This window comes from Mustela lutreola, chromosome 10 (genome assembly GCF_030435805.1).
Source record: "Mustela lutreola isolate mMusLut2 chromosome 10, mMusLut2.pri, whole genome shotgun sequence".
Taxonomy (NCBI): domain Eukaryota; kingdom Metazoa; phylum Chordata; class Mammalia; order Carnivora; family Mustelidae; genus Mustela; species Mustela lutreola.
The window spans coordinates 25,255,393-25,279,275 of NC_081299.1; the positions used below are offsets into that span (position 1 = coordinate 25,255,393).

The 23,883-nt window shown below is 46.8% G+C and overlaps 1 protein-coding gene across 1 annotated transcript in view; it reads right to left on the reverse strand.

Moving 5' to 3' along the window:
• The window catches only part of CSMD2 (CUB and Sushi multiple domains 2), a 616,179-nt gene that overhangs the window by 237,289 nt on the left and 355,007 nt on the right, over positions 1-23,883 (reverse strand). The window contains exon 13 of the mRNA XM_059136925.1: positions 16,021-16,203. Coding sequence (XP_058992908.1) covers positions 16,021-16,203 — 183 coding nt within the window. The remainder of the gene's footprint in view (positions 1-16,020; positions 16,204-23,883) is intronic.

Consider the following 23,883-nt stretch of genomic DNA (forward strand, 5'->3'; position numbering starts at 1 on the left):
AGTGATGTGGTGGGTACTGAGTTGTTGGATGCTAAGAGAAAAAAAAAAAGAGAGAAAAAAGGAAAAAAGGAAGAGAATGGAAATTATCTGAGCACACTGTAAGTAGTGAAGGTAAGTACTGTTTGTAAATCGTCTGCTTCACTTAGTGCAAGTGTGTATACAGCGTTGTATTTCTTACTGAGCTCAAAGGTGTTTGCATATCCCTGATTTAAAGCCTAAAGGGGATGTACAATCTACAGGGGGGACTGCTTTTTGATGGGAGAGAAAAGTGAACATCTCTGCTATAAAGCAGAGAAGGATGGGAAGGAGTCTCATCTATAGGCTGGGTGTCTTTGATATTTGCAATTTGAACATGGTTGTCTGCCTGCCATGTGGGAGGCAAGGTCACTCTCCAGTGCCAGGTGCAGGCAGGAGTTGCTCATGGGTTTGAGGGGAGCAGTGAGGGGACAGCTTCCATGGAGAAGAGAACAACAGGCTGCCTTGAGAAGCACAGATGGATGGGCTGATGCTGCTGCAGGCTCCAGCGAGCCGGGCACCCAGGGAATCTGCAGCAGCAACCACTGGCCTGGTTGGGCGATTTTCTCTAGCAGTGCTCAGCCAAGCAGGAGAAGCCCAATCAGGTTGTTCTTGCTTCATTGTGGATCTCTGGACTGGTGAACTAAGGCAGCTCTGCTGATGAATGCTTTAGCTGAGCTGGAAGCAGAGGCTTCACAAACCCACTCTTGAATGTCTTTGGCTTGCTCAGAAGCTCAGTGTGTTTGTGTTCATCAGAGTTATCTTAACATCATCTCTGGCACTGGAGCCTGGCGAAAGTTCTCATTGAACTTCACTGGGGCTGTGGAAGTGGTGAGAGGTTCTCAAAGTCACATGCTGGAGGGGTGAAACTACACCCTTGCATGGCTCACCCTTATCCTTAGGTTAAGGTGTTGTTCTCTTTGAGGACGTCTTGCAGAAACTCCCACATTCCAAAGGGAGCATTAGGATCAGTGGGCGATGCTGGCCACATGTTTCTGGTGCACACGGTATGTCCTCTTAAATTCATACTGGATTTAATTCCAACCATGAATAATTGTGCTCATGGTTTTCTGTTCCTTTTTTTTGTTTGTTTGTTTGGTCCCAGGCGAGCAAGATTGGGACGCTGGTGTCCTGAATTAGACAGGCAGGGTCTTCAACAGAGCTGATCTCCCCCTAATTCCTGAACCATGTCCATTCTGTCCTTCATCACATCCACTCACTTTTCCCACCTCTGGTTCTGGCGTCCCTTCACAGTCATCCACAAGCTTTCCTCCTCTACCTGACATTCACACTGTGGAACATGAAGGGATCGATTTCAGGGTCGTCTACCCCTAGCTCACATCCTCTCTAGGGCACCCCACCCCACACATGACCCCTCAATGTATGCCCCCTGGAAAGATAACCCTTCTGAGCCCCAGAGCTGTATATTCTGTGGTCTTGGCAATGTCTCCACCTCGCCCAAGGATCCCTGGAGTACCGGCCATGTGCCAAACACTGCTCCGGGTATGAGGGATATGGGTTGGCAACCAACAAAGCAGAGAAGCAAGCCCTCAGCTCTCGTGAGGTTGATACTGTAACAGAACGTAAGCCTGGGCGAAGGGAAAAAGTGAATGTAGTGGGAGTGACCTACTTCCAATGAGGAGGGGAGAGATGGCCTGTGTGAGCAAGGAGCCAGACATCGAACGGAAGGCCACTGCAGATGGGGGGAATGAGCTTGGTACATGTGAGGGACAGAAGGGGGAGCTCTGTGGCAGAAGCAAGGTGAACCCTGAAGTGACAAGGAACGGGAGATGACATGAAGAGGATGGCAAAGGACTTTCAGACCATGAGAAGGAGTTTGGATTATGTCACAGCAGATTAAACTAAATATTTCAATACTGAACTCTGAAGTCTTCTTTCCCAAAACTGGTTCTTCTGGATTCTAGGGTCTGGAATGTTCCCTGGTGTCAGCCAATGTTTCAGCCTTGTCATCACTCAGTGATTGGCTTTTTTCTTACCACCATCCAGCCACTCCTGCTTTATGCCACTGCTTCCCAAGTAAATTCCATTCGCTGGGGTCCTCCTGCACGTGGCAGACTGGGGAGGGAACCGTTTGACGTACAATCTCTACTGAGGATCCCACTGGGATCTCAAATGCATGTCCAAAATTGAATTCTTTATCTATTTTTCTAAGCCTCCCTCATTCCTTATCTCCATGAATGACAATACCCAGTTACCTAAGCAAAATATATCAACTCCTCCCTCATTCCCATATCTAATCAGTAACTAACTTCAGTTCATTCTATCTCTTCAATATCTCTTGTACTTGTCACATCCCCATCATGGCCCTATTAAGTTAAGGCCCTCTTCCTGCTGCAATAGTCTACCTGGTTTCCTGGCTTCAAAGCTCACTCCCTTTGAATCCATCCTCTGTAGTGGCTCCAGAGTGATTTTCATAAATCACAAATTCTCATGATGTTACATCCTTTCCTAGACCTCTTTAAATACTCCCTACTGCACAGAGGATAAACCCAAACTCCTCAAAAGGGCACAAAAGACCCTCAAAGACCTAAGATAAGACCCTCCCACTCCCCCACCCCATCCTACATCCCAGCTGTATTAGATGACTCACAGCCCTACAAATGTGCAAGGCTAACTCCATGTCTTGCCCAGGTCTTTTTTCCTTTCTAGAAAGTTCTCTCTTCCTGTCTACCTGGAAAGCTCTGTTAGGCATCATATCTCTTGAGTGGTGTGGGTGCCTCCCACCATTCATTTATTCTTCCTGGTTGCAGTCACAGAGTCTGTACACCAGGTTCAACTCACTCAGTGCCTGCGATGGCTTTGCCCTATCTGCTTGACTTTCTACCTTCTGCCACAAGAACAGAATGTTCTATGTATGGACTGGTCCTTCAGCCTAGATGGCAGAATGAGAGGCTATGTAGAACCTAGCCAAGCCCCACAGAGCTGTAACTGACCCACAGCCCTCATGGGATATGAATGAGAAATAAATGTCTGTTCTTACAGTCCACTGAGATTTTTGGACTGTTGATAACAGAGCAAAAGTCGACTAATACACTATAAAGAGGGATGTGAAGAACTCAGAAAGTGAAGGACTACCTTTTGGATAAGGCGGTTAGAGAAAGCTTCTCTAGGGAGGTGGCAGCTAACAGGTGATTAGAAGGACCCAGACACCCAATGAACATTCCAACATGGTAAACTGCAAAGTGCGAGGGCACCGGGGTAGGAAGGAGTTTAGAGACTCTGAAGATCTGAAAGAGGCCCAGCGAGTCTGGACAGAGTAAGCGAGGAGGCAAGTAGTATGGGATGAATGTAGAGGTAGGAAGGGGTCAGTCACATAGTGGTTCATAGGCCTTTGGCTCAGAGAATTCCCTCAGCATCCAAAATATTCAACTGAGGATCAAAACCTTTCTTGGCATAAAGTCTCTTGGGTCATGGTTAGGGTAGCCACATAATACATTGCCCAAATTGGGACACTTTTGAGAATACTAATAATTACTTTAGGACACAAGATACAAACTGGAATAGTCTCCCAAACAAATCTAAATGTATAGTCACCCCACCATGGTCCTTTTATTTCCCTTATACAAGAACATTCTCTCACTTGAGGGGGTAGCTTCTGCCTCAAGCTCCCCATTTACAATCCAATCCCCTTCGGGAGCTGGAATCTTAAACTGAAGCTCTTAAACTGTGGTTCTGATAAGTGCTAAAGTTCTTGCCTCCCACAACCAGAACCTGTTCCCTGTACCTCTTGAGAGGCTGGCTAAGTTCTTGGCCTAAACAGGCAGTGCCACTCCTGTTCAGCTTTTACAATGACCCGCCTGCAGCCATGATTGCTTCTTGCCCCACCTCTGGAATAATGCCTGCCCAAACCATTCCTGGTGCTTACACTAACCTTTAGACCCTATTCAAAGCCAGGCTCTGATCTGGGGTCTGATGTGCTCTTTAGCTGTTGGCTGAGGACTCCTGTCACCAGCTCTTATGGAACAAAGCCTGGCAGAGTCCCTGCTCTGCACTCATGGGAAGAGGCTGAGTTTATACTCTTGGGGCTCATCTTTTACCTTGAAAACAGACCATAAATTCTTTGAAAAATAGACATAGCCAAGCCAAGCCAGTATCCCCAAACTGGAAGAAATGAGAATCCTTAAAAATTTGGGTTTGCCTGATTTCTCTCTCTTACTAGTTATATGCCTTTTGGTGGGGGGGATGGGAGGCTACTTCTTCACTGACTTTATTTCCACATGCATAAAAAAATGGGACTAATAACTTCTAAATCACAACTCTGTGTGAAGATTCATTTTGATGATGCTTCTCAAGGTGTTGAGTGTACTACCTGGGCATGTAGAAGGTATAAAATCAATTTTTCTTGAATTTGAAATAAGGCATTTCCCCGCTCTGCTGCTGATGGTTGTTTCTCCACACATGCTCCTGGTTAGCCTATCTCTGAGTCTCAGCCAGCCCACTGAGGTGGCAGGAGAGGCATCTCCCCACTCCTCCCCTAGCATAGCCCATTGCTCAACTAAGCAAGACTCCAGACCAAGGTTTGCTCTTTGGTCCTTAGTCCCTCTTTTCCTCAATGGGTGAGTGAGAGGGTAACTCCAAATCCAGAAGATCCTGACAGAAGTCATTTGCAGGAATGGTTGAGGGCTTGGTCACTACCTTCTACGCTTGGTGTTACCTTCTATGGGAAGACCAACTTATAAAGGGAGACATAGTCTATCAGCTACAAGGGGGCACCTGGTGCTGAAGAGATCTATACCTAAGTAGTATACATGCTGTCAGTCTTGAGTTTTGTCTGGGACTCTGATGAGCTATGCCATGAGAGATGAAGAGTGGGTGCCTCAGTGACCCAGTCTTCCTTGAGGGCTAAGGAAACGTGCATCTCATTGTTGTGAGGTCCCTCAGCTGCCCATGCCCAGACCCTGGGATCCCTGAGTGATACTTATAGGATTCTTTCTTTGCCACAGGAGCAGATCTCAGTCAACTAAGGGATCAACTCCCGCAGGTTACTATCCTGGTGGTCAAATACAGGTATTAACTGCGGAAAAAAAATTGTGTTGGAGTGACACAGCCCAAGAGCCTAAGTCTTCCCTAATGGGGAAGGGGAATTCAAGAAATAGGTAGAATATATCTTCAATGGCTCAGAGGTGCTCCTGGGATTGTACTTTGGGGCGTGCAGCACCTGTCCTCTTCACCTGAGTCCTTTCAGAGAGCCTTACCATAATTTCTAAGGCTGTTCAATAAAGTATCTTCACACAGAGTATGGAACCAGCCATGGTCCTAGCCACTCAAAGCCCAGTCATACCTCAGACTATCACCCACTGAAGACTGAAACACCTGGTGGCTGTTTTCCATGATCATAAGGAAGTATGTTTGAATTTCCCTCCATAGGAATCCACAAGGATCCAGGGGACTTTACAGCTGACCTGAGAGAGCTGCCTTTAGGACTATGGGAGAGTCTTCCTAACTCCAAGGGCAAGATGGGAATTAATCAGCTTATGGTAGCAGCCCTGTTCTTGTCCCGCCTTCCCTGGGGTCATTAGAATACTGCTTTTGTACAAAATGACTGGAGGAAGACCTATAAATCCAAGAGGGGTAGTCCAAGACTCTCCTAGAAAGCCAAGCTCCAGAAGAAGTGAGTGGTAACTTCCCCACTAACCACAGAGCCCAGTGACACCCAGGGCCAATGGCAATGTAATTATGACCAAGTTAGATGACAAACTTGGCCAAAGGGTCACAGAATGGAGGAGGGATACAAGTAGAGAGAGCTTCAAGCCCCAAGTCTTGAGCCAGCAGCTATGAAAACAGACCCTCCTTGGTGAAACTGTTTCCTCCATAGTTCTCTTAGTCAAACATGGCAGAGCACAGTGGAGAAAGCATGGTCTGCGGTGAGAACACACTTAGGACACACATAACTTTGGAAATCTTACAGAGAAAAGAACCTATTAGCCACAATCCCACAGATGAAAACCGAGGTGAGAATGGCAGATAGATGCCATCCCCACTTACAAGCAGAGGTCGCAGTCCAGGATTAGACCCCTAAGGCTTGGTCAGTTTTCCCAGCCTTGTTTCACCCAGGTAGCTACGGTCCCAAGATACCTTGGACTAAGACTCCTAGTTGTAAGACCATAGCATTTGGACTGGGCCCTATACTCAGCTGTGTTTGCAGTTTGGTTCTAGACAGATTCCTGAATTGGGCTGAAATTTTGCCTGTGCTATGGTCCTCCAAGAAGTCTTCTGAGAATCTTTCGGTTGGGATAAATTCTTTTTCCTTTACATTCTGGGGGCACTTTGTGGCCACCTCTATTATTGTAATAATTCGAAGACTGCTTTATAACACAAGTAGTGCTCATCACATTCACTAGAGTATGAGCACTTAGAGGGCAAGAGCCATGCTAGAATCATCCCCATTCCTCTCCTAGTGCGAAGCACAACGCTCGGCGTGCAGTAGCTCCTCCCAATTCACATTTTGCTGTGTTCAAACGAAATGAGAGGCAGGCAACAACAGCACCAAGTAGTAATGTTCAGAGGACTGGACCTTGCAACCCTAGGGCATATCAACGTGGAGGTCAGTATTTCTTGGATGACAGGAGGTTACTGCCATCATGATGACTGGCATCATGGGTTATGGAAATCTTAGGTTGGTGAGACTCAAAACAACAACATATGGACGCATATGTCATAGCCTCCAGAGGCTGCTGTCTTGTTGGGACCAAACCCCTCAGCAAGGATGTAAAACTTCCCTGCAAACAACTGATACACACAGTGGGAGTTCCATATTAGTGGCCTACAGAGCTGACCTAGCATCTAGATCTCCTAGGAAGGTTTTAGAACCACAGTGTCTGGTATCCATCCCAGACCTGCTGAATCAAAATTTCTGGGGATGAAGATTCTGTATTTTAAAAACCCTTTGAGTAACTCTAATGATTAGCCACACTTGGGCCCATTTGAGAGTGGGCAGGGCCATGGAGGACACGTCATTTCCCCATAAAATATCTGCCTATTTAAAAACAAAGTGATAATAAGTGATGTTTATGGCCCCCACTGGCCTTTTAGGGAGTGTTGACTCTACTTCTTTGAACATGCTGGCAGCCTCCTCCAAAGAACATCCCTTAATCTTTGTTCAATCAGACCTTGCTCAGATCAGTTGACAACCTTCATTCCATGGGCTCAGTCCTTAGAGCCAGATCCTGGGCCCAGGCTCAGACATGCCTCACAGTCATGGGAAGGCCCATGCCCTCAAACTGATGGAGTGAGGTCTGAGCATGGCTCCAGAGTTGGCATCTGGTGGTTCGTGAGGAATCCAGCATGTCCATACACCCAGGAGTTTCAGGACTCTCCTCTGTCACTCCTGTCCCAATGTGTGCCCCTGCCCAGGGACTGGACTTCTGTTCTGGTTGTTATTTTCTTCTCTAATCCCTTCTATAAGGAAGGCCCTTTTTAGTACCATAGCCTCTGGCTGGGGACAGGGCTACCCTGCAGGGGTAGGCTGCCTTCTCAGTGAGGGCTTGATTCAGCCCAGAAGCTGCCTTCTTCCACTAACATCTACCTGTTTAGCAGTTTAAGGTAACAATTGATGTATGACCAAGTGACGACTCTACTTCCCAAGAAATGTTGGCAGCCACCTTTATGAGCCACGCCTTTGTCCAGGGTCAGTTCTCCCAGCCGTGGCTTACCCTCCCGAGCTTGACCCTGTGGTTCTAGAATGCTTCCCCACCCTGACTGCAGTGTCCCTTCCCCAGTGCAGGGGCAGACATAGATCCTCCCCACCTCCCACCACCACCAGGATGTTGTCCAAGGAAGACTCCTCTGGATTACCAGAGGCCCTTACACAGAACAGCTACCACCCTCTCCCCCATCACCGCCAAACCTCTGCATAGCACTAGGTCTTCAGTGTTTGTGTTCTTGAGGACTTGGTAACGAAGGGGGCCCCAGAATCCCTCACGCTGTTTTTCAACTTCTAGGAATTGGCCTGAAATACACATCTGGACCAAAGCAATCCCCAGGTTCCCTGCCCCTCTCCTGGGGCCACCTGTGGTCTAGTGAGGCCTTTAAGGAAGCCTAGAGAACTAAGCAGAACATGACATCAGCAGAGGATGCTCATACAGCCCTTGTTACAGCCCCTGGCCTCAGAACACAAGCAGCGCCCAGGAATATTATGTCTCACACTGAGGCTGATGCTTTCAAACCTCAGCTGATCCCAATTCTGGCTCCAAATATTTGAAAAAGGCAATTTCCAAAGAGTCTAGCTATTACAATCATATTTTCTGGGCCAAAGGAGAGGATGTTTGAAATTGTTCTTGTCCTGGAAAACCTGAGAGTATATATTTACAGGGAAAGTCAGGGCTCAGCTATACAGAAGAGGCAAAAAGGGACAGGCTTCACCTGTGCATGGGGCATTGGGGTCGAGGTAGGAGGGGAGTGAAAAAAGCACCTGCCTATTTAAAAATAAAGGTAGCAAGCAATGTATGTGACCTATATGAAGAAAACCACAAAGCTGTTATATTTAGAAAAATGAAAGTAGATGAACAAAAAGAGTGACATGCCATGTTTCTGGACGGGAAGCCTGTGTATTATAAAAATGCCTATTTTCCTCAAGTTAATTTACGGTTTAATAGGAGCGCACATACAAAATCCCAATAGGATTTTTTTTTTACTCTGACAAAATGATTCTAAAATTAATCTTGAACAACAAACAGATGAGAATAACAATGAACATTTCTGAAAGAGAAAATAATTAAGGGAGGAAGGAGTAGTTTCCAGCTCTGCCAGATATTAGAACATATTATAAAACAACAATTAAAATTATTCAATGCCGGTGCTAAGATAGAAATAGAGCAGCAGAACAAAGTGGTGTCTCAAGAAATAGACTTAACCGCATGTGAGGATTCAGTATGTGATAAAACAATTCATTTCCCTCAAATCAGAAGGGAAATGAATTGCTTAATACATTGTGTTGGAAAACTGCTTAATAGTTTGGACCATACATTCTACATTCATCTAAATAAACTCCAGATGGATTAACAAATTATATATTTTTTTAAAAATCAAATTACCCACAAATAACCAAAAATAGAACAAACTGCTTCTCAGATCTGTGACAGAATGATAACTCTGTCAGCATTGAAAAGAAATCACAAATATTGAAGGTTTGTCTACATTAAACAAGTGTACGATGCAAAATAATAAAAAAAAGTAGGGGGGATGAAGAGACTGGGAAAATATATACACCACGTATCATGAAGAGTTTCTCACCACAATGGAGAAAGAGTGCTTTCAAGTTGTAAAGGAAAATACCACACAATACTCCTGAAGCCACACTTCAGCGCAGGCAGTTGTCCCATGAGGATCACAAATAACAAATAACAGGACTGGACCTTGGCCGGCTAGTGAAAAGTCAGGACTGGAGTCTCTGTCTCGAATGCTGTGTTGGAAATCCCGACATCACTTTCATACCCCTTGGCCTGCCAGGGATGCGTCTCCAGTCTGGGGGTACCCAGTAGTCTCTCTCCAGTACCTGCTCCCACGGACCCCTCCACCTCCCTTCTTCCACTCACATACACTGGCAGTAGCCAAACCCTGTAGGAACTGCTGTGAACCAAGGACACAGATGGGTGATGTGTGCCTGTGTGCACAGGTGTGTGTGTACCAATGAATCCACTGAATACCCCCCTGTTGCAGAGGCCCAAACCCCACGGCTTCTCTCAGGACCCAGTGCTATCCTTTGGATGTCCCCATTCCAAAAGGAGCACGACTTTGTACTCCTTTCAGGCCCCACTGTTCCCATAGTGATGACTTTTCTATGCTTCATGAGAAGGGGGGGGCTGTTGATCCCCTGTTCAGCATCCACCATAGTATCTGCCCCATCGCAGGCATTCAGCAAATATTTGTTAAATAAAAGAATGACTTTTCATGGGATGGATCCTAAATACGCCCGTGTCACCAATGTTTTCTAGTTGAAAACTAAATTTTGAACCATAAGAGCACCCTTTAAGTTACATAATTACGTCTCTCTCTACATCAGAGTGAGAAGTTTGAGGTCAAAGGCTGTGTCCAACCCATCTCTGGAGTCACAGCCCTCATCACAACACGTGACAACTTACAGAAGGCGACAAGGGTGTGCTGATGGGGATGTATTCAACTTATACTTACGAAGTTAGCAATTTCATAAAAGGGGATGCAAATACTTGGGGTTTGGCAATGCAGATAATGGGTACAAGCAATATGTTATATAATCTATTGGAAGAAAACCACAAAGTTGTTACATTTAGAAAAGTGAACGTAGAGGAACATGAAAGAGAGATACACCATGTTTCTGCATGGGAAGACCGCATTGTATATGAATCATCTTCTTAATCATATAGTTTCTGTTATTGGCATTATGAACCGGCACAACATTTTTGGGGAGCAATATAAGAGTGTACACTGAGAGTCATAACAATGTTTATACTCTGGCCTGATGACCTCACTCCTGGAAACCTAGCCCAAAGAATTATAGTTCAAGAGAAGAAAGAAAAAAGCCACGTCCATGAGGATGTTCATTACAGCCTTATGTAAAACAAATGAACATGACAGTTTGACTAAGTCATGACTCCATCCAATAAACAGAACATTCCATAGATACTAAGAATGGGAAGTATTAAAGGCACATAGCAACATGGTAAGATACAAAATACAATGTGAACTTTGAAACACAGAACGTGAGTTGATATGTTCGCTTTGATTAAAACCACACGAAATATGTGTGCATAGGGGTAAGAGTAAAAAAAGAAGAGCCAAGATTGGAATTGGTTTTGGGTTAAAGAAGTGAAATTAAGAGTATTTTATTTGTTTAAACCTTTAGATTTAAACCCTTAAGACACTAGAATATACCAAGAGCCTGTGCTGAATTTTGACCTTTGAGCTCCAGATACTTCCTGAAAGAGTTCTAGCACATTATATAAGGTTAGGCACTAAGAGATTTCCCCTTCAAACCCATCCCCAGATGAGCAAGATCATCCTCAGAGGCCCTTCAGGTTAGGTTATGATTTGACAAGGAACAAGAATAGCCGTACCCTCTTATGTAGCTGAGATTGTATACAGTAGATGCTCAATAAATCAAAGATGGACGGATAAATGGGTGGGTAGAAGAAATGAGAAAAAATAAAGATTAGGGAAATGCTTGGGTGCTGATATATTGCACATTGGTGTAGAGCATTCATACAGTTCCAACAAAGATCATGGGTCCAGCTTTCATGACTTTGTTTAATGCTTGTCAATCTCTGATACTTCATGAGGGGAACTCAGCCAACGGCATGCCCATACTCTGAGCTAGCATTTTTGTCCTAAGGCTCCCTTGTTCCTCCTGCTGCAGATGAACCCTTGGATTCTGGAAATCTAGCACAGTGGAGAGAGTACAGGGTTTGAAGTAGGAACCTGCTCTGTCAATGAACACTTCAAATTCCAGCCCAATCCTTAGGGGTTTTATAACCTCTGAGTTAGCCCCCTCGTCTCCTTGAACTTTGTTTTCATTGGTAAAATGAGAGAAGAAAATATGCCATAAAGTTGTAGGAAAGATTCATTATCTTCCCAAATAACATAAAATGTTGAATAAATATCGCATCCTCCTTTACTCCAAGCTTTCTCACTGCTACAATCCTACAGACTTTAAGCAGAGCCTCACTTAACGCAAAAACACAGATTTCTTCGTCCTTAGGATTGGGAAGTCTACAGTACCCTTGATTGGTGGGTCACAATCTCAGGTGGTTTTTCTCTCTGGGGATGTCTTTGGCAATGTCCAATAGGGAGACATTTTGGTCATCACACTGGCAGCAAGAGGGGTGTGTGTGCCACTGGCTTCTAGTGGATACAGGACAGGAATGTGGCTCAAACAACGCACAGGACTGTCCCTCCTCCACCAAAAGAATTATCTGGTCCAAAATGTCAATAGTGCTGAGCTTGAGAATCTGGATGACCCTATGACTCCATGCACTCCTTTGCAGATATGTGTATGTGTGTGTGTGTGTGTGTGTGTGTGTGTAGGTGTGTGTGCTCGCACGCGCAAGTGTGTGTGTCCAGTGAAGGACAGGGTGCGGGGATTTCAGGGGAACTCGGAGGTAAAATACAGGAGGGTAGTAGGAGAGGACCATTTCCTGCAACATTCCTACCCAGAACACCCTCCTTTACCTGAAAACTCTTCAAGGCCCAGCTTAAGCCCTCTATTCTCTGTGACATTTTCTTGGGACACCCAGGGACCCACTTCTCCCTCCCTGGTCTCTCAAGGTTTGGCTGCTGATTCCCAACTTACACTGTAACCATCCCAGGGGGCCCTGCCTTCACATTTCACACCTATGCCCGTATACATTAGGAGCTGAGCAATTAGGGTTCACACCTTCTCCCAATGGTTTACAAAATGGTGAAGAAAGCCTGAGCTTGTGAAGTCTTGGCATATCTCTGGTGGAGCCTGTTTTGAAACTTCTTTGGAAAGTGGCTGCTAATGGACTGATAATTGGTTTCCTGGCTTTCTTATGAAGTGTGAAGCATTCCGTGAGCCTGTCAACAAAGCATCAAGTATCTGCACATCTCCAGAGTTGTTTGTCCCTTCCCTCCTCTTGTAGCTCTTGCGGTGGAGACTAACTGGACATAGTAGCATGGGAAGGGCCCTCTCTTCTTTGGCAAGGAATGGGATGAAATGGGCAGAGCTGGGAAAGGGAAGAAAACGCACAGCCTGGCTAGAGCATGCCTACCAGGAGACCAGGTTGAGCACATTTCCCAGGCAGAGATTGAATAGCTCTGAATCCAATACGTGGTGCTTAGTACAGGGTATACACTCGGTAAATATTGTTGGATGGATGGAAAGGAGTACTACTTCCAACTGATTTTGAGCAGCGGTCTCTGGAGATGTGAATTAACTAAGGAAGAAGACAGTGAAAGGCAAGGATCTGGCTCCATTTTTTCTTTCAAAATGCTTTTCACTGTGAGAAACATCCTCTTCTTTAAAACCTCGATGAAAAAAGAGCATCTATTGAACATTTACTACTGTGAGGGCAGCTCAAAAGCCAATGCAATGATTCTGAAGTCGGCTTGCTGCAGAAAATGTTTGGGAACATGAAGGAAAGAGTGTATTTGTGTAGTCTCGGCAGGGCAATTTCCGAGTAAAGAGCTGTTTTGAAGAAAATGTTTTGAGAGAAGAACAATGTGCCACTTTGCACTTCTTTTGGACAATTGTTCATAGAAATTTGAACCATTAAAATTTTCCAATCTACTTTTAAATCGTAGGAAGGAAAGAATAGTTTGTCTGCTAAATATTGTACTAATATTCATTGTGACTAACGTGTGGGAAAATTTAGGGCGTTTATGTTGACTCTTGCTAGAGGTGTTTTGTATGTACATTTATCTCTATAAAATACAGAGACTGTATTCTTTTATGTTTCTATAGATGTTTATAGATGTCGGCCCTTTCCTAGTGACTACCCGCTATCGATACGTATGATCTGGGGTCAGGGTCAGAACCCCAGTTTAACATATCCCTCAAGCAAAGTATATGACCTGCTCTGTCAATGACCCATTTTAGGAAATGGTTTCCAAGCATTTGCTGTGGGCAGTGAGGGCTGTTCATGCCGTAAGGACTGTTCATGTTCTATAAATATAATCATTGAGCCTTCGGGTTTGGGGAGCCAGAATAGCGTGCTACCCTACCGGATGATTAGTAAACCAAAATTCAGTGAGAGGATGCCCCAGCCATCATCATGATGCTGAGCCAGGACTGAAAAACAAGTCTTCAGAGTTTGAATCCAAAGTTATCTCTGTGCACCAGCATACCTGAATGCCATCTCTCACCCCCAGTTAGACTGTGAGGTCCCTGAGGATAAAGCCCAGGACCCACGGAAGCATCAGCTTAGGGGCTGGGTACTCAGTAGGGAGCTGACAGTTGGCACACCTTTGACTTCATGGAGTAGGAAGATGACCTTGCTGTGTGATGCAAAAGCATGGGGCCAGCTGGCTCTCTGGCCTCCTTCAGACTCAAGCTGTGTTTGGTTATACCCAAAAGACCAGAAGAAAAAAACAAACAAAAAAAAACCCACAAAAAAACAAAACAAACAAACAAAAAACCTGAGCAATGGGAGTGCCTGGGGGATGCCAGCCCCCTACAACCCAGAATCATCCAGAAGATGAAATGCTGTGCTGGCCCCCCAGAGTGCCTGCTTTGCAGTTCTCAATAAGCCTCCGGCTCCTCTTCCTTATTTTAAGCCACCGAGAGCACTGCTCCATACTTGTCAGGACAACTCTGTCTTTGTTTCTTCTCAGCTCTTTGTAAGCAGTCTCCAGCTCACTGGAGGCTGCCAGCCTCAATCCTGGAAACGAAGAGCCTGCTGAGCAGCACTTCATGGCCCTCTGTTCTTATAGGAGGTTCTAAAAGGATTTCCTAAAACCCTTCCTCAGGGGCAAAAGGTCAAGGAAATTCTTGGAGGACTCATAGAGAGCCCTCAGATAATACTTTGCTGCCTCCATCTCTCAGCTTGTGAGGCAGGCAACTTTATCCTGTCCTAAGAAGCCAGCTGGCTCTGCTACCCACTTCATTTCCACCAGCTCTCTGCCCTAGTGGCCGGACCCTCTCCCAGTTCTCCCTGCCTTGTTTTACCTAATGGATTTCCAAGATAAAGCCCCCATAATACCTGAGACTCCCACAGTCTATACTTTTGTCTTCTGAGGTCCTGCCTCCAATTTGCAGAGAAGAGCACTGTTCCTTCTACCACCTCAGGCCTTTGTTCCTGCTTGGCCTGGGCTGCTCTTTGCCAATGTCCCCTGCCTCTCCTGGCCCCAGTCCCCTTGGTTCCCAGTGTGCTACAAGGCTAACACTGTTGGGCACGATATTCTACCCACATTCAGCCACAGAAATGGGTAGATTTCATGCAATTTTATTTATTTTTTTTGCAACAAGGGTGTATATCTAAGCGTGATTTGATGTGTATCTAAGAACAATTTTTTCTTTAAATTTTTGCAAGGATCTTTGCATAAACTCACAAGTCATCATAAATTCTTTGTCAAAACAAAGTGATTTTTTGGTTTGAAAAGGTATGACCCAACTCACCAACTCATATGCTGAAGTCTTAGTCCTCATTGATGTTCCCTGGTAACCCCCAGACTATCCTCCCCCACTGCCCTGGGAGTCATTCTAGTTTGTAGCACCTGGAGACTCCAAGAAGCCCACTGCAGTGGGAGAAGTGATCAGAGGGTTGGGCTTCTGCCCTGCCCTGAGAGAAGTAGATGGAAAGAGATGGAGAAGGTGGGCGATGTTTGGGGGGAAGAGAAGCTGGAACCTTGACTTCTCAAGAGATCAAGTAGGCTCCTCCCTTTGCTGCACACAAGCCCCTCACACTTGCCAGTCTCACTGGGCCCAGAACTTAAAGAATTATTTTTGTCAGGAAGTATGGTCATCCCATCCCAGAGGAAGGAAGAAAGGCCTCCTTGATATTGCCATTGGATGGGCACTCCAGAGGATCAGTAATCCGAAGACAGCTTGATCCCCCATCCCTCCCTAACTCCAGTCCAAGAAGAAGCAATCTGAGGAAACTCCTCAGACCCTGGCAAGACTGTGGTTTCCCACCACACCTGGAGCCTGGTCCAGAGTCTATGATCTTACAAACCGGCCTGACCCTGGCTTGAATGTATGGTGTCACTGGTGGCAACAAGGACAAGGAACAAATGCCCAGGTCAGAGTCTCATGTACCAGGCCCTAGTGGCCTCTACCTTGCTCTCAAGGATCACCATGGATGGCAAGACATCATTGAAGAAGCCTTCCCTCCCCCCCGCCACAAAGTTAAAAGCAATCATTTCCAGTATACATTACTGCCAGAAACGAGGACCCAACCAGCAAGGTTGGGAAGAACAGAAGAAAACAAGGGAAGCTGTTGCCAAGCTGTTGCCTGTGAGGTTCCCAAGGTTGGGGCTCTGTAATTCAGAGCTAGACAACGGGGCCCCCTGCCTCTTGGTGAAGACCCCGAAAAGGCCTTTTCCCCACTCACTTACACACACAGCCTGGCTTCTTAGCCGACCACTGGTTATTCTTTTGGCACGTGATTGCCTTCTGCCCCACCAGCTCAAAGGCAGGCTGGCACTCAAACTTGAGTGTGTCACCGTGGCGGAACCGGGAGCCTTCCCTCCGGCCGTAGGCAGGGATGCCGGGATCGCCACAGCTGCCCTGCTCGATCTCTGGAAGACAGGAAGAAGAGAAAACAGAGACAAAATGTGACTTCCTACCTCTCTTAGAGCGGGAGGTCCATGTTACACGCTCTGCTGCCCCTCTGCCTCGACTCAGTGCCCAGAGTGATACAGGTAAGACCTTTTATGAGAAGTCCTGCCGTGTCCTGTTTAAAACCCCATCCCAGGATCAAGGGGCCTTCCGGCCAGTAATATCCCTAAGACTCTGGGTTCACACAAAGCCCTCAAGGGGCTTGGATATTTTCACTCCGTGCAGGTAGGTCTCCATACTCTGTGAGATACCTGTCCCAGGAGCTAAGGAATCTGTCGTGAGCTTGCTGAACTTGCCTCTGCATTCAGAACGACCAGACAGACCTTCGGCTCAGTCCATTCCTGAGTGGCAAAGACAAGCATGAAATGAGGCGGCTTTGCTGCCTGCCATTCCCCAAACCAGAGATTAAGTGAGAATCAATATTCGCTGCTTTCTGACATGGAAGCACTTTCACAAAGGTTTTTTTAAATTCAATTTGAGAAGGTACAGGTAAAATGAAACAAGTGGCTCACTGAGTATGCTTTTAAAGTTCGTTTGATTCAACCGTGTGAGTCACACATGGAGTGGGTTCCTGGAGACAACTCGCGGGTCCAGATGCCATGGGGCATGACAGGCTGGCAACCTCATGGGAGACGCAATGAGGGCTTGGAGGCTTCAGGAAAGGAGTCTATCCTGGCCAAGTCCCTGAAGTTTCCTTTGGAGTCACCTCCACTTCCAGCAGCCCTGTGCTTGGTGCTGTGAGAGATGAAGGGGAATGAGAGGCCGGAGAGGGCTACCTGGAAGGGAGGAAGGAGAAGAGGAGGGGGAGCAGTTCCTGGGGGAAAAGGACCTCCTGCGGGGAAGACAGGGCGTAATGGATTTAGTGGCAGATGGTGAAGGGAGGATGGTAGGGTCTTGTGACTGGGAAGGGAGGCAGCTGGAGTAATCAGGGAAGTTTGCTGGACATCTTCCTAGGTTTGTCAGGCCAAAGGGACCCCGCCTTTGGTGTAGACGCCATAATGAGCCAGGAGGAGGCACAGTCCCTGAAGTTGCCGTGTGTCATCCTAACAGGGATGATGTTGCAAAAACTTCCTAACAACCACAGCTGGTGAGGTTTCTGTGGGCTGCTCAGGCTAGCGCCATGCACTGCCTTTCATGGATATGCTCCTGAATTGTCCCATTCCTGTTACCTGAAAACCAGGGTCTCCAGATCTCTGCCGAGAGCTGGCAGAACAAGGCATTCTCTGACTGGGAGAGAGAGAGAGAGAGGGAGAGAGAGAGAGAGAGAGAGAGAGTGTGTGTGTGTGTGTGTGTGTGTGTGTAGGCACCCAGAAGGAGCACCTAACTCAAATTTGGAAGGTGAGGCTGTGGGCAATAAGACATTAAACTTCAACACAAAATTTTAAGGGTTAACAAAAACTTAGCAAACAAGCCAGTAATATCTTAATGCAATATTTTTTAGAAAATCAAAACTAATGCATATAAATCAAACCTACAAAGAAGAACAATATTAGAACTTAAAGGCCAGATCTGACCCAGCATTTGTGTGCCTCATTTCTCCGGTCTCACACTTGTCCTGGTCTTCTGAGCCTCTTGTTAATTAAAATGTTGATATTTTTATCATATATAATTTGCACTAATCTTGGTTTAAAAAAAATATTGCATTAAATTATTTAACTGAAATACTGAGCATTTCGTCAACTCCTTTACAATCTATGCCCAAGGCATGTGCCTCTCTCATCTCAGCCTAGTCCCAGACTTGGCAACAGGGAAGGCTTCTTGGAGGAGGTGATGTCTACACCGCAAGGCCTAAAGGCTATGCAAGAGCCAGCAGGTGAAAAGAACAAGTGGGATTCACGGCAGTATTATTTACAACAGCCAAGGCATGGGAACATCTAACTATCCATCAATGAATGGGTAAAGAAAATGTACACACACACACACACACACATACACACACACAGGAATATTATTCAGCCATAAAAAAAGAAGAAAATCCTGATATTTGCAACAACATGGAGGAACCTTGCTTGAGGGCATGATGCTAAGTGAGGTAAGTCAAGACAGAGAAAGACAAATACTCAATGATCTCACTTATATGTGGAAGCTAAAAAAACCAAACTCATAAAAACAGAGTGAGTTAGGAGAGACTGAAGAAGGGGGTCAAAAGGCACACAGTTCCAGTTATAAGAGGAACAGGTCTTGGAGTGTCACATATGGCATGGTGACTCTAGTTCAGTGTCATATCGCATCTTTGAAAGTTGCTAAGAGGGTAGATCTTAAAAGTCCTCAACACACACACACACACACACACACACACACACACACTGAGGTGGTGTGACAGACACGTTAACTAACCTGATTGTGGTAATCCTCTCCCAATACATCCATGTACCAAATCATCACTCTGTGCACTTTTACTGATGTCAATTATATTTCAGTAAAGCCGGTTTAAAAAAAAAAAAAAAAAAAAAAGAAAGGAAGGAGTAGGAGGGAAGGGAGGGGAAGGGAAGAGCCCATGCAAAGCGTCAGAGGTGACACCGTTTGTTGGGCAAGGAGAGCAGAGATCACAACTAACTCATTGTTATGGTAACTGAGTTTGCTGTAGGACTAATACACGGTGCTGATGTCCTGTTGGCAGCCATTCTGAGCATTTTAATATTTCATCCTTATAGTAATGTTAAGAGCAAGGTACTATTCGTCCTACTTACAAGGTGAGGAAACTGAGGTGCAGAGAGATCATGTAGCTGTCCCAGGTCATCTGAGTGACTTGAGATCAAGACATGGGCTGTACGGTCCCAGGGTCTTACTGCAGCACCACATTGCCCGTCTCTGAGTACAAGTATGGGGGTTTTCTGCAAGGTGGTCGGAGATGAGATTGCAAAAGGCTAAAGGCATTGTGCAATCTGCTAATGAGACTGGACTGTGGATGGGAAGCACTGGGGAGCCAACAAAAGGTTTCATTTGATTTAGCATTTCATATTATGTATTTTAAAGGATTACCCTGACTGTTGTCTGGAGAATGGTCTGGGGGCAGCAATTCTGGAGGCGGGGTGATTGTTCATTCATTCAAAAAACACATGGCTGTCTCCTCAGAGAACACCACCTTGCTGGGCCCTAGGGATACAGAACAAAGCAGACACAAGGCCTGCCCCATGAAGCTTTCATCTGGTGGGAGGCTCACAGTCATCTGGGAGATGTTTTGATGACATCCCAGACTGGGCAAGGTCAGAGGAGGTGGGGAGAGGCAGACAGACTTGGGAGGTGTAAAGTGAGCATGTCTGGGATAAAGGAGAGGCCAAGATCTACTGACGGATTGGCCTGGGTGCTTGGGTGCACTTTCACCGAGACAAGCATGCAGGAAGAGGACCAGTTCTGCACGATCACCGGTAAGATATGCTGAGTTTGAGCTCCAGGTGGACACATCTAGTGCAAAGTGGCTACATGGGTCTTAAAAGCCTAGCGTAGGAATACAGAATTTGAGATTCAGCTCACAGATGATAAAAGAAGCCATGAGAAGGATGCGGCCACCCATGGAGAATGAGAGAGGTCAGTTCTGGGCAGAACAGTTAGGAACATGGGATGGACCTGCAGAATGCTGGGTGAAAAATCCCAGGCAGTGCAGGGTCACAGATGCTTGAGGACTTTCAAGGAGGAGAACTCCAGCCTTGAATGCCATGGGGAAGTTTAGGTGGAGTGGACGAGCAGATTAGTGGAAGGAGGTCACTGCTCATACTGACTGGCAGGAGTAGCTGAGTGCAATGATGTGGCCACATGCTGTGGGAGAAGAGGAAGATGATATGGGAAGAGCAGATGACTTTTAAAGGAGGCATTTCTTGGAAGTGAAGAGAGAGAACTTAGGTGGCCACTCATGAGGAACATGGTCTTAAAGACAGCAGCTGAAAATGTTTTTAAGATCGAAGAAACTTAACCATATTTAAAATGAGGAAACAGACAGATACACAGAGTATATGTTAACTGAAGATCTGGAGAACAGATGGGGAGGAAAGCCCAAGGCCGTGGAGCAGGTAGGGCAGGGAAACAGGAGCACACTGGGAAGGTAGCTTGAGAGACCAGGGAGCTCCTTCCTGCATGGCAGGAGGGAGGAGATGAGGGCTCATTGAACTTTTAGGGGCAATGCAGGAGGATGAAGGAGGTCCTGCAATGGCATGGGCTCTACTTTTTAAATGGAAGAGGGGTCCACTGGTCTCATGGTCTTTGCTGAAGGACGGGGTCTGGTTGTGGGGAAAGAGATATGACATTGACAAGAATGTCTGAGACACTCCCCCTGGCGAAGAGGAATTCATGGCCACCTGAGGCTCACAGACGGGGGAGATGATACATGAACAGGGCACCCACAGCAGGGCTGCGGGACTTGTCCTTGAAGCCCTCAGTAGCTGGGCGCATGTGGAAGTGGAGAAAGAGGCTCCAGGACTGATTGAGGGGTGGGACTGGATTTACAGAAATGGAAGGCCACAGGGGCAATGGCAGAGGCATTATCCTTGGGGCTTAGCTAAAGGGAAAAAAGCAGGAGAGGATCACCTGGCCTAGGGTGGGTGATGCACGGGAGTAGAGTGGGAAGGAAGAGCAGAAGGGACAAAGGGCCAGTGCAGGCTAGGCAAGGTCAGAGGTGGCTTGGGAGGTCAGAGGTGCTGGAGGACAAGGTCTGGGACAGCCATGGTGCAGCACAGTAAGAGGAAGTGAAGGCAAGTGGCTGAAAGGCAAGGTGATGGAAAAGCTTGGAGTGGAGGGGAAAAGGCTGGTGACACTGATGGGAGGAGAGAAAGAGCCAGATATGGTAACAAAGTGAAGTCAAGGGATAAAGGGTGTACATGGCTGCAATGGCACTGGACACTGAACTCTGAACCAATCTCTCCAAGGGTGAAGTTCATAGGGTCTGGGGATATATGCTTCTGTCCCTGGAGAGGGCTACCAGGTAATGGGGGCCTCAAGGAGAAGTGAGGTTAACGGAGCACTTGGTGAAGAGGTCCAAGGCACTGGAGGGAGGTGATGCATGGGGCCAGGACCAGGACTGGGTGGAAGGGAAAAGAAGAGCAGGGAAGGTGGCTTTGTGAGTTTGCAGCTCCCCCCAGGAAGATGGAAGGCAGCTGGCTTGTGTTCCTCAGACACTCCCTGTCTTCATCTAGGCCTTCCCTCCAAGTCCAGGGCCAACCCCTGCTGGGAGCACAGACACCAAGGCTGCTTGACTTCCTGGAGAAGGCTCCATGTGCTCCACTGCCTGCCTGGAAGGCACTTGTCCTTGACCCTCGTGGTCAGGTGCTGACCAAGTTTGATGTCAGGGTCCAGAAAAACAAGTTGGTAAACCAAATTTTGACTTAGAGAAAATCAGGCATGCAATTCCCTGTTATCTGCTTACTCTAATTCTATTTTGTAAGTGTTTCTCTCACTCTCTCCTGCTTTCTCTCACTTTGTCTACAAAAGCCAGCCAGCAGACCAAAGAGAGTACTTGAGAGATGCCTGGAACTCCACTGTGATGGGCTTGGCACTCGGTGAATTTGCTTTTCCTTTGCTTGGAGGCTTTATCCCTATCATCTGTGATCAACCTCATTGTCTTCTCCTGGGTTCCTCAATTTCTAAAACCAAAGGAGCTGCATCATATATCTCTCTAAATTCACCATCTGAGGTGCTCCGAGAAGAGCAGTGCCACTTAGAGGAGGAAGGGGAATCCAGGCGTGTACTGTGCCTTGCTGCCTTTCCAAATGGGCGGGACTCCATGTGTCCCTCCGTCTACTCAGTGACCCCTAAGCCGGGGCTACTGCTTCCTCTCTTCCTCCATCACATGCCGACTCCTCACACTACGGGTCAGCTTAAGAGGCCACCTCCTCAGAGATGCTGCCCCGGACCATGCACTTCAGGGGGCTCCCATTCTCTTGCCTCTTTTGGCACCCCATTTTTTCCTTCATGGTGATGACTGCCCCTTGTAAAGATTTATTCATTTTATTAATTATTGTTCTAGACACTCGGGGTATAGCAGTGGGAAAGAAGTTAAGAATGTCTCCCCTCAAGATGCTTCCTGTCTGGGGTGTGAGGGACAAAATGATTTGCTAGCTCAGATTCCTGGCTCCTTGCTGGCTTCTAGGTTGGCCCTCCTGTTTTCTCACCCACTAGAATGTCAACTCTATGAAGGCAGATGTTGGAGATGCCTTATTGACTACTGTGTACCCAGCACTTAGCACAGAGCTTGGAACACAGAGAACGGTCTGTTCAGTGTGGGAGTCCAGCTTGGACTGCATTTACTGCATGGAAACCGTGCCAAATGCCAGGCTCGGCACTACAGATATAGAGTGGCCTGACCCACGGCTCCTGCCCTTGGAGAGTCCTAGTCAAGGGGGTATAGAAATAAGTAAAGGGAAATGAGGGCAAAGGAAGAGGTGTGCACCTGCCGAATGGCTTTTGGGATTGCAGAGGAGGAAGCTCTGGCCTCGGGTTGGGAGAGTTGGAGTCCCAGCCACCTGGGAGTCAGCCAGGATCCCACCTTCCGCTCCCCACCTGCAGCCTCACTAAATGCTTCAGGCCAGCTCTCCCCACTAGATATCCCAGCACCCTCTGGTCTCCAGCCCCTTCTCACTGTCTAGTCCACCCCCTACGGGGATAGGAGCATCTGACAAGAGTGGGTCCCCTGCCTCTTGCCTCTATTCTGTACTCTGCAAAGCAGGGTGAGATTGCTCAGAAAGAAAAATCCGATCATTGCTGTGCCCTGCCCACTGATTCTTTGATGGCTGCCTAAAACACAGATTTAAGTCTCTAAATGCTTGGCATGGCAGGACCTTGCCCATACCCTCCTGCTCCAGACTTATCTTTGGCCATCACCGACCTTGAGATTTAGATGCACCCCTCCCAACCCTGGTCAGCCTGTGGGGAGGCAAACCAGTGCAATAGCAATGAGCAAGGACCTAAATCCTGTCTCCAACATAGGTAGGAGACCTAAGGCACATTTTGGATTCTCCTGGAGCTCTAGTTTTGTCATCTGTAAAATGGAAATGGTAATCACACCTATCTTACAGGACTGTTGTGAGGATTTAATGAGCTTATGTATATAAGAAATTGTCAGAATGTCCAGCACGTGACACGTAAGCAGTAAGCAATAATGTTTTCCATCGTCATGATCACCGTGTGGCTGGTAGATCCCCACTGGCACTCACAGGGCTCTAACTTGGCCCCTGTGTCCTCTCTCCCTGAATGAACACCCCTGCTTGGCTGCCCAACAGAGAATCACTTTTAAGTGTCAACTCAAGCGCTTCCCAGTTGGGGATCCTCCCTCACACCATGGGGTAGACTAAGGGGATCTTTCCCTCCTCGCTCCCAGCCTTCCTGACAACTTTCTGTTATGGCACCATTACTGCAATTTGTGGCTTGTGTTTCTCCCTGTTAAATAGCAAGTTTCTTGAGGACAAAGACTGTTTTTGATATGTCTATCCTCCCAGCTTCTAGAAGGGTACAGGATGAAGAGGGGCAGGTAGAAGGAAGGATGGAAAGAAAGAAGCAGGAAGGAGGAAGGGAGAGTGTAGTATCTGGAGAACAGTTAGCAATTCACTGTGGGGGCACCTGGGTGGCTCAGTGGTTTAAAGCCTCTGCTTTTGGCTCAGGCCATGATCCCAGGGTCGTGGGATTGAGCTCCGCATTGAGCTCTCTGCTCCATG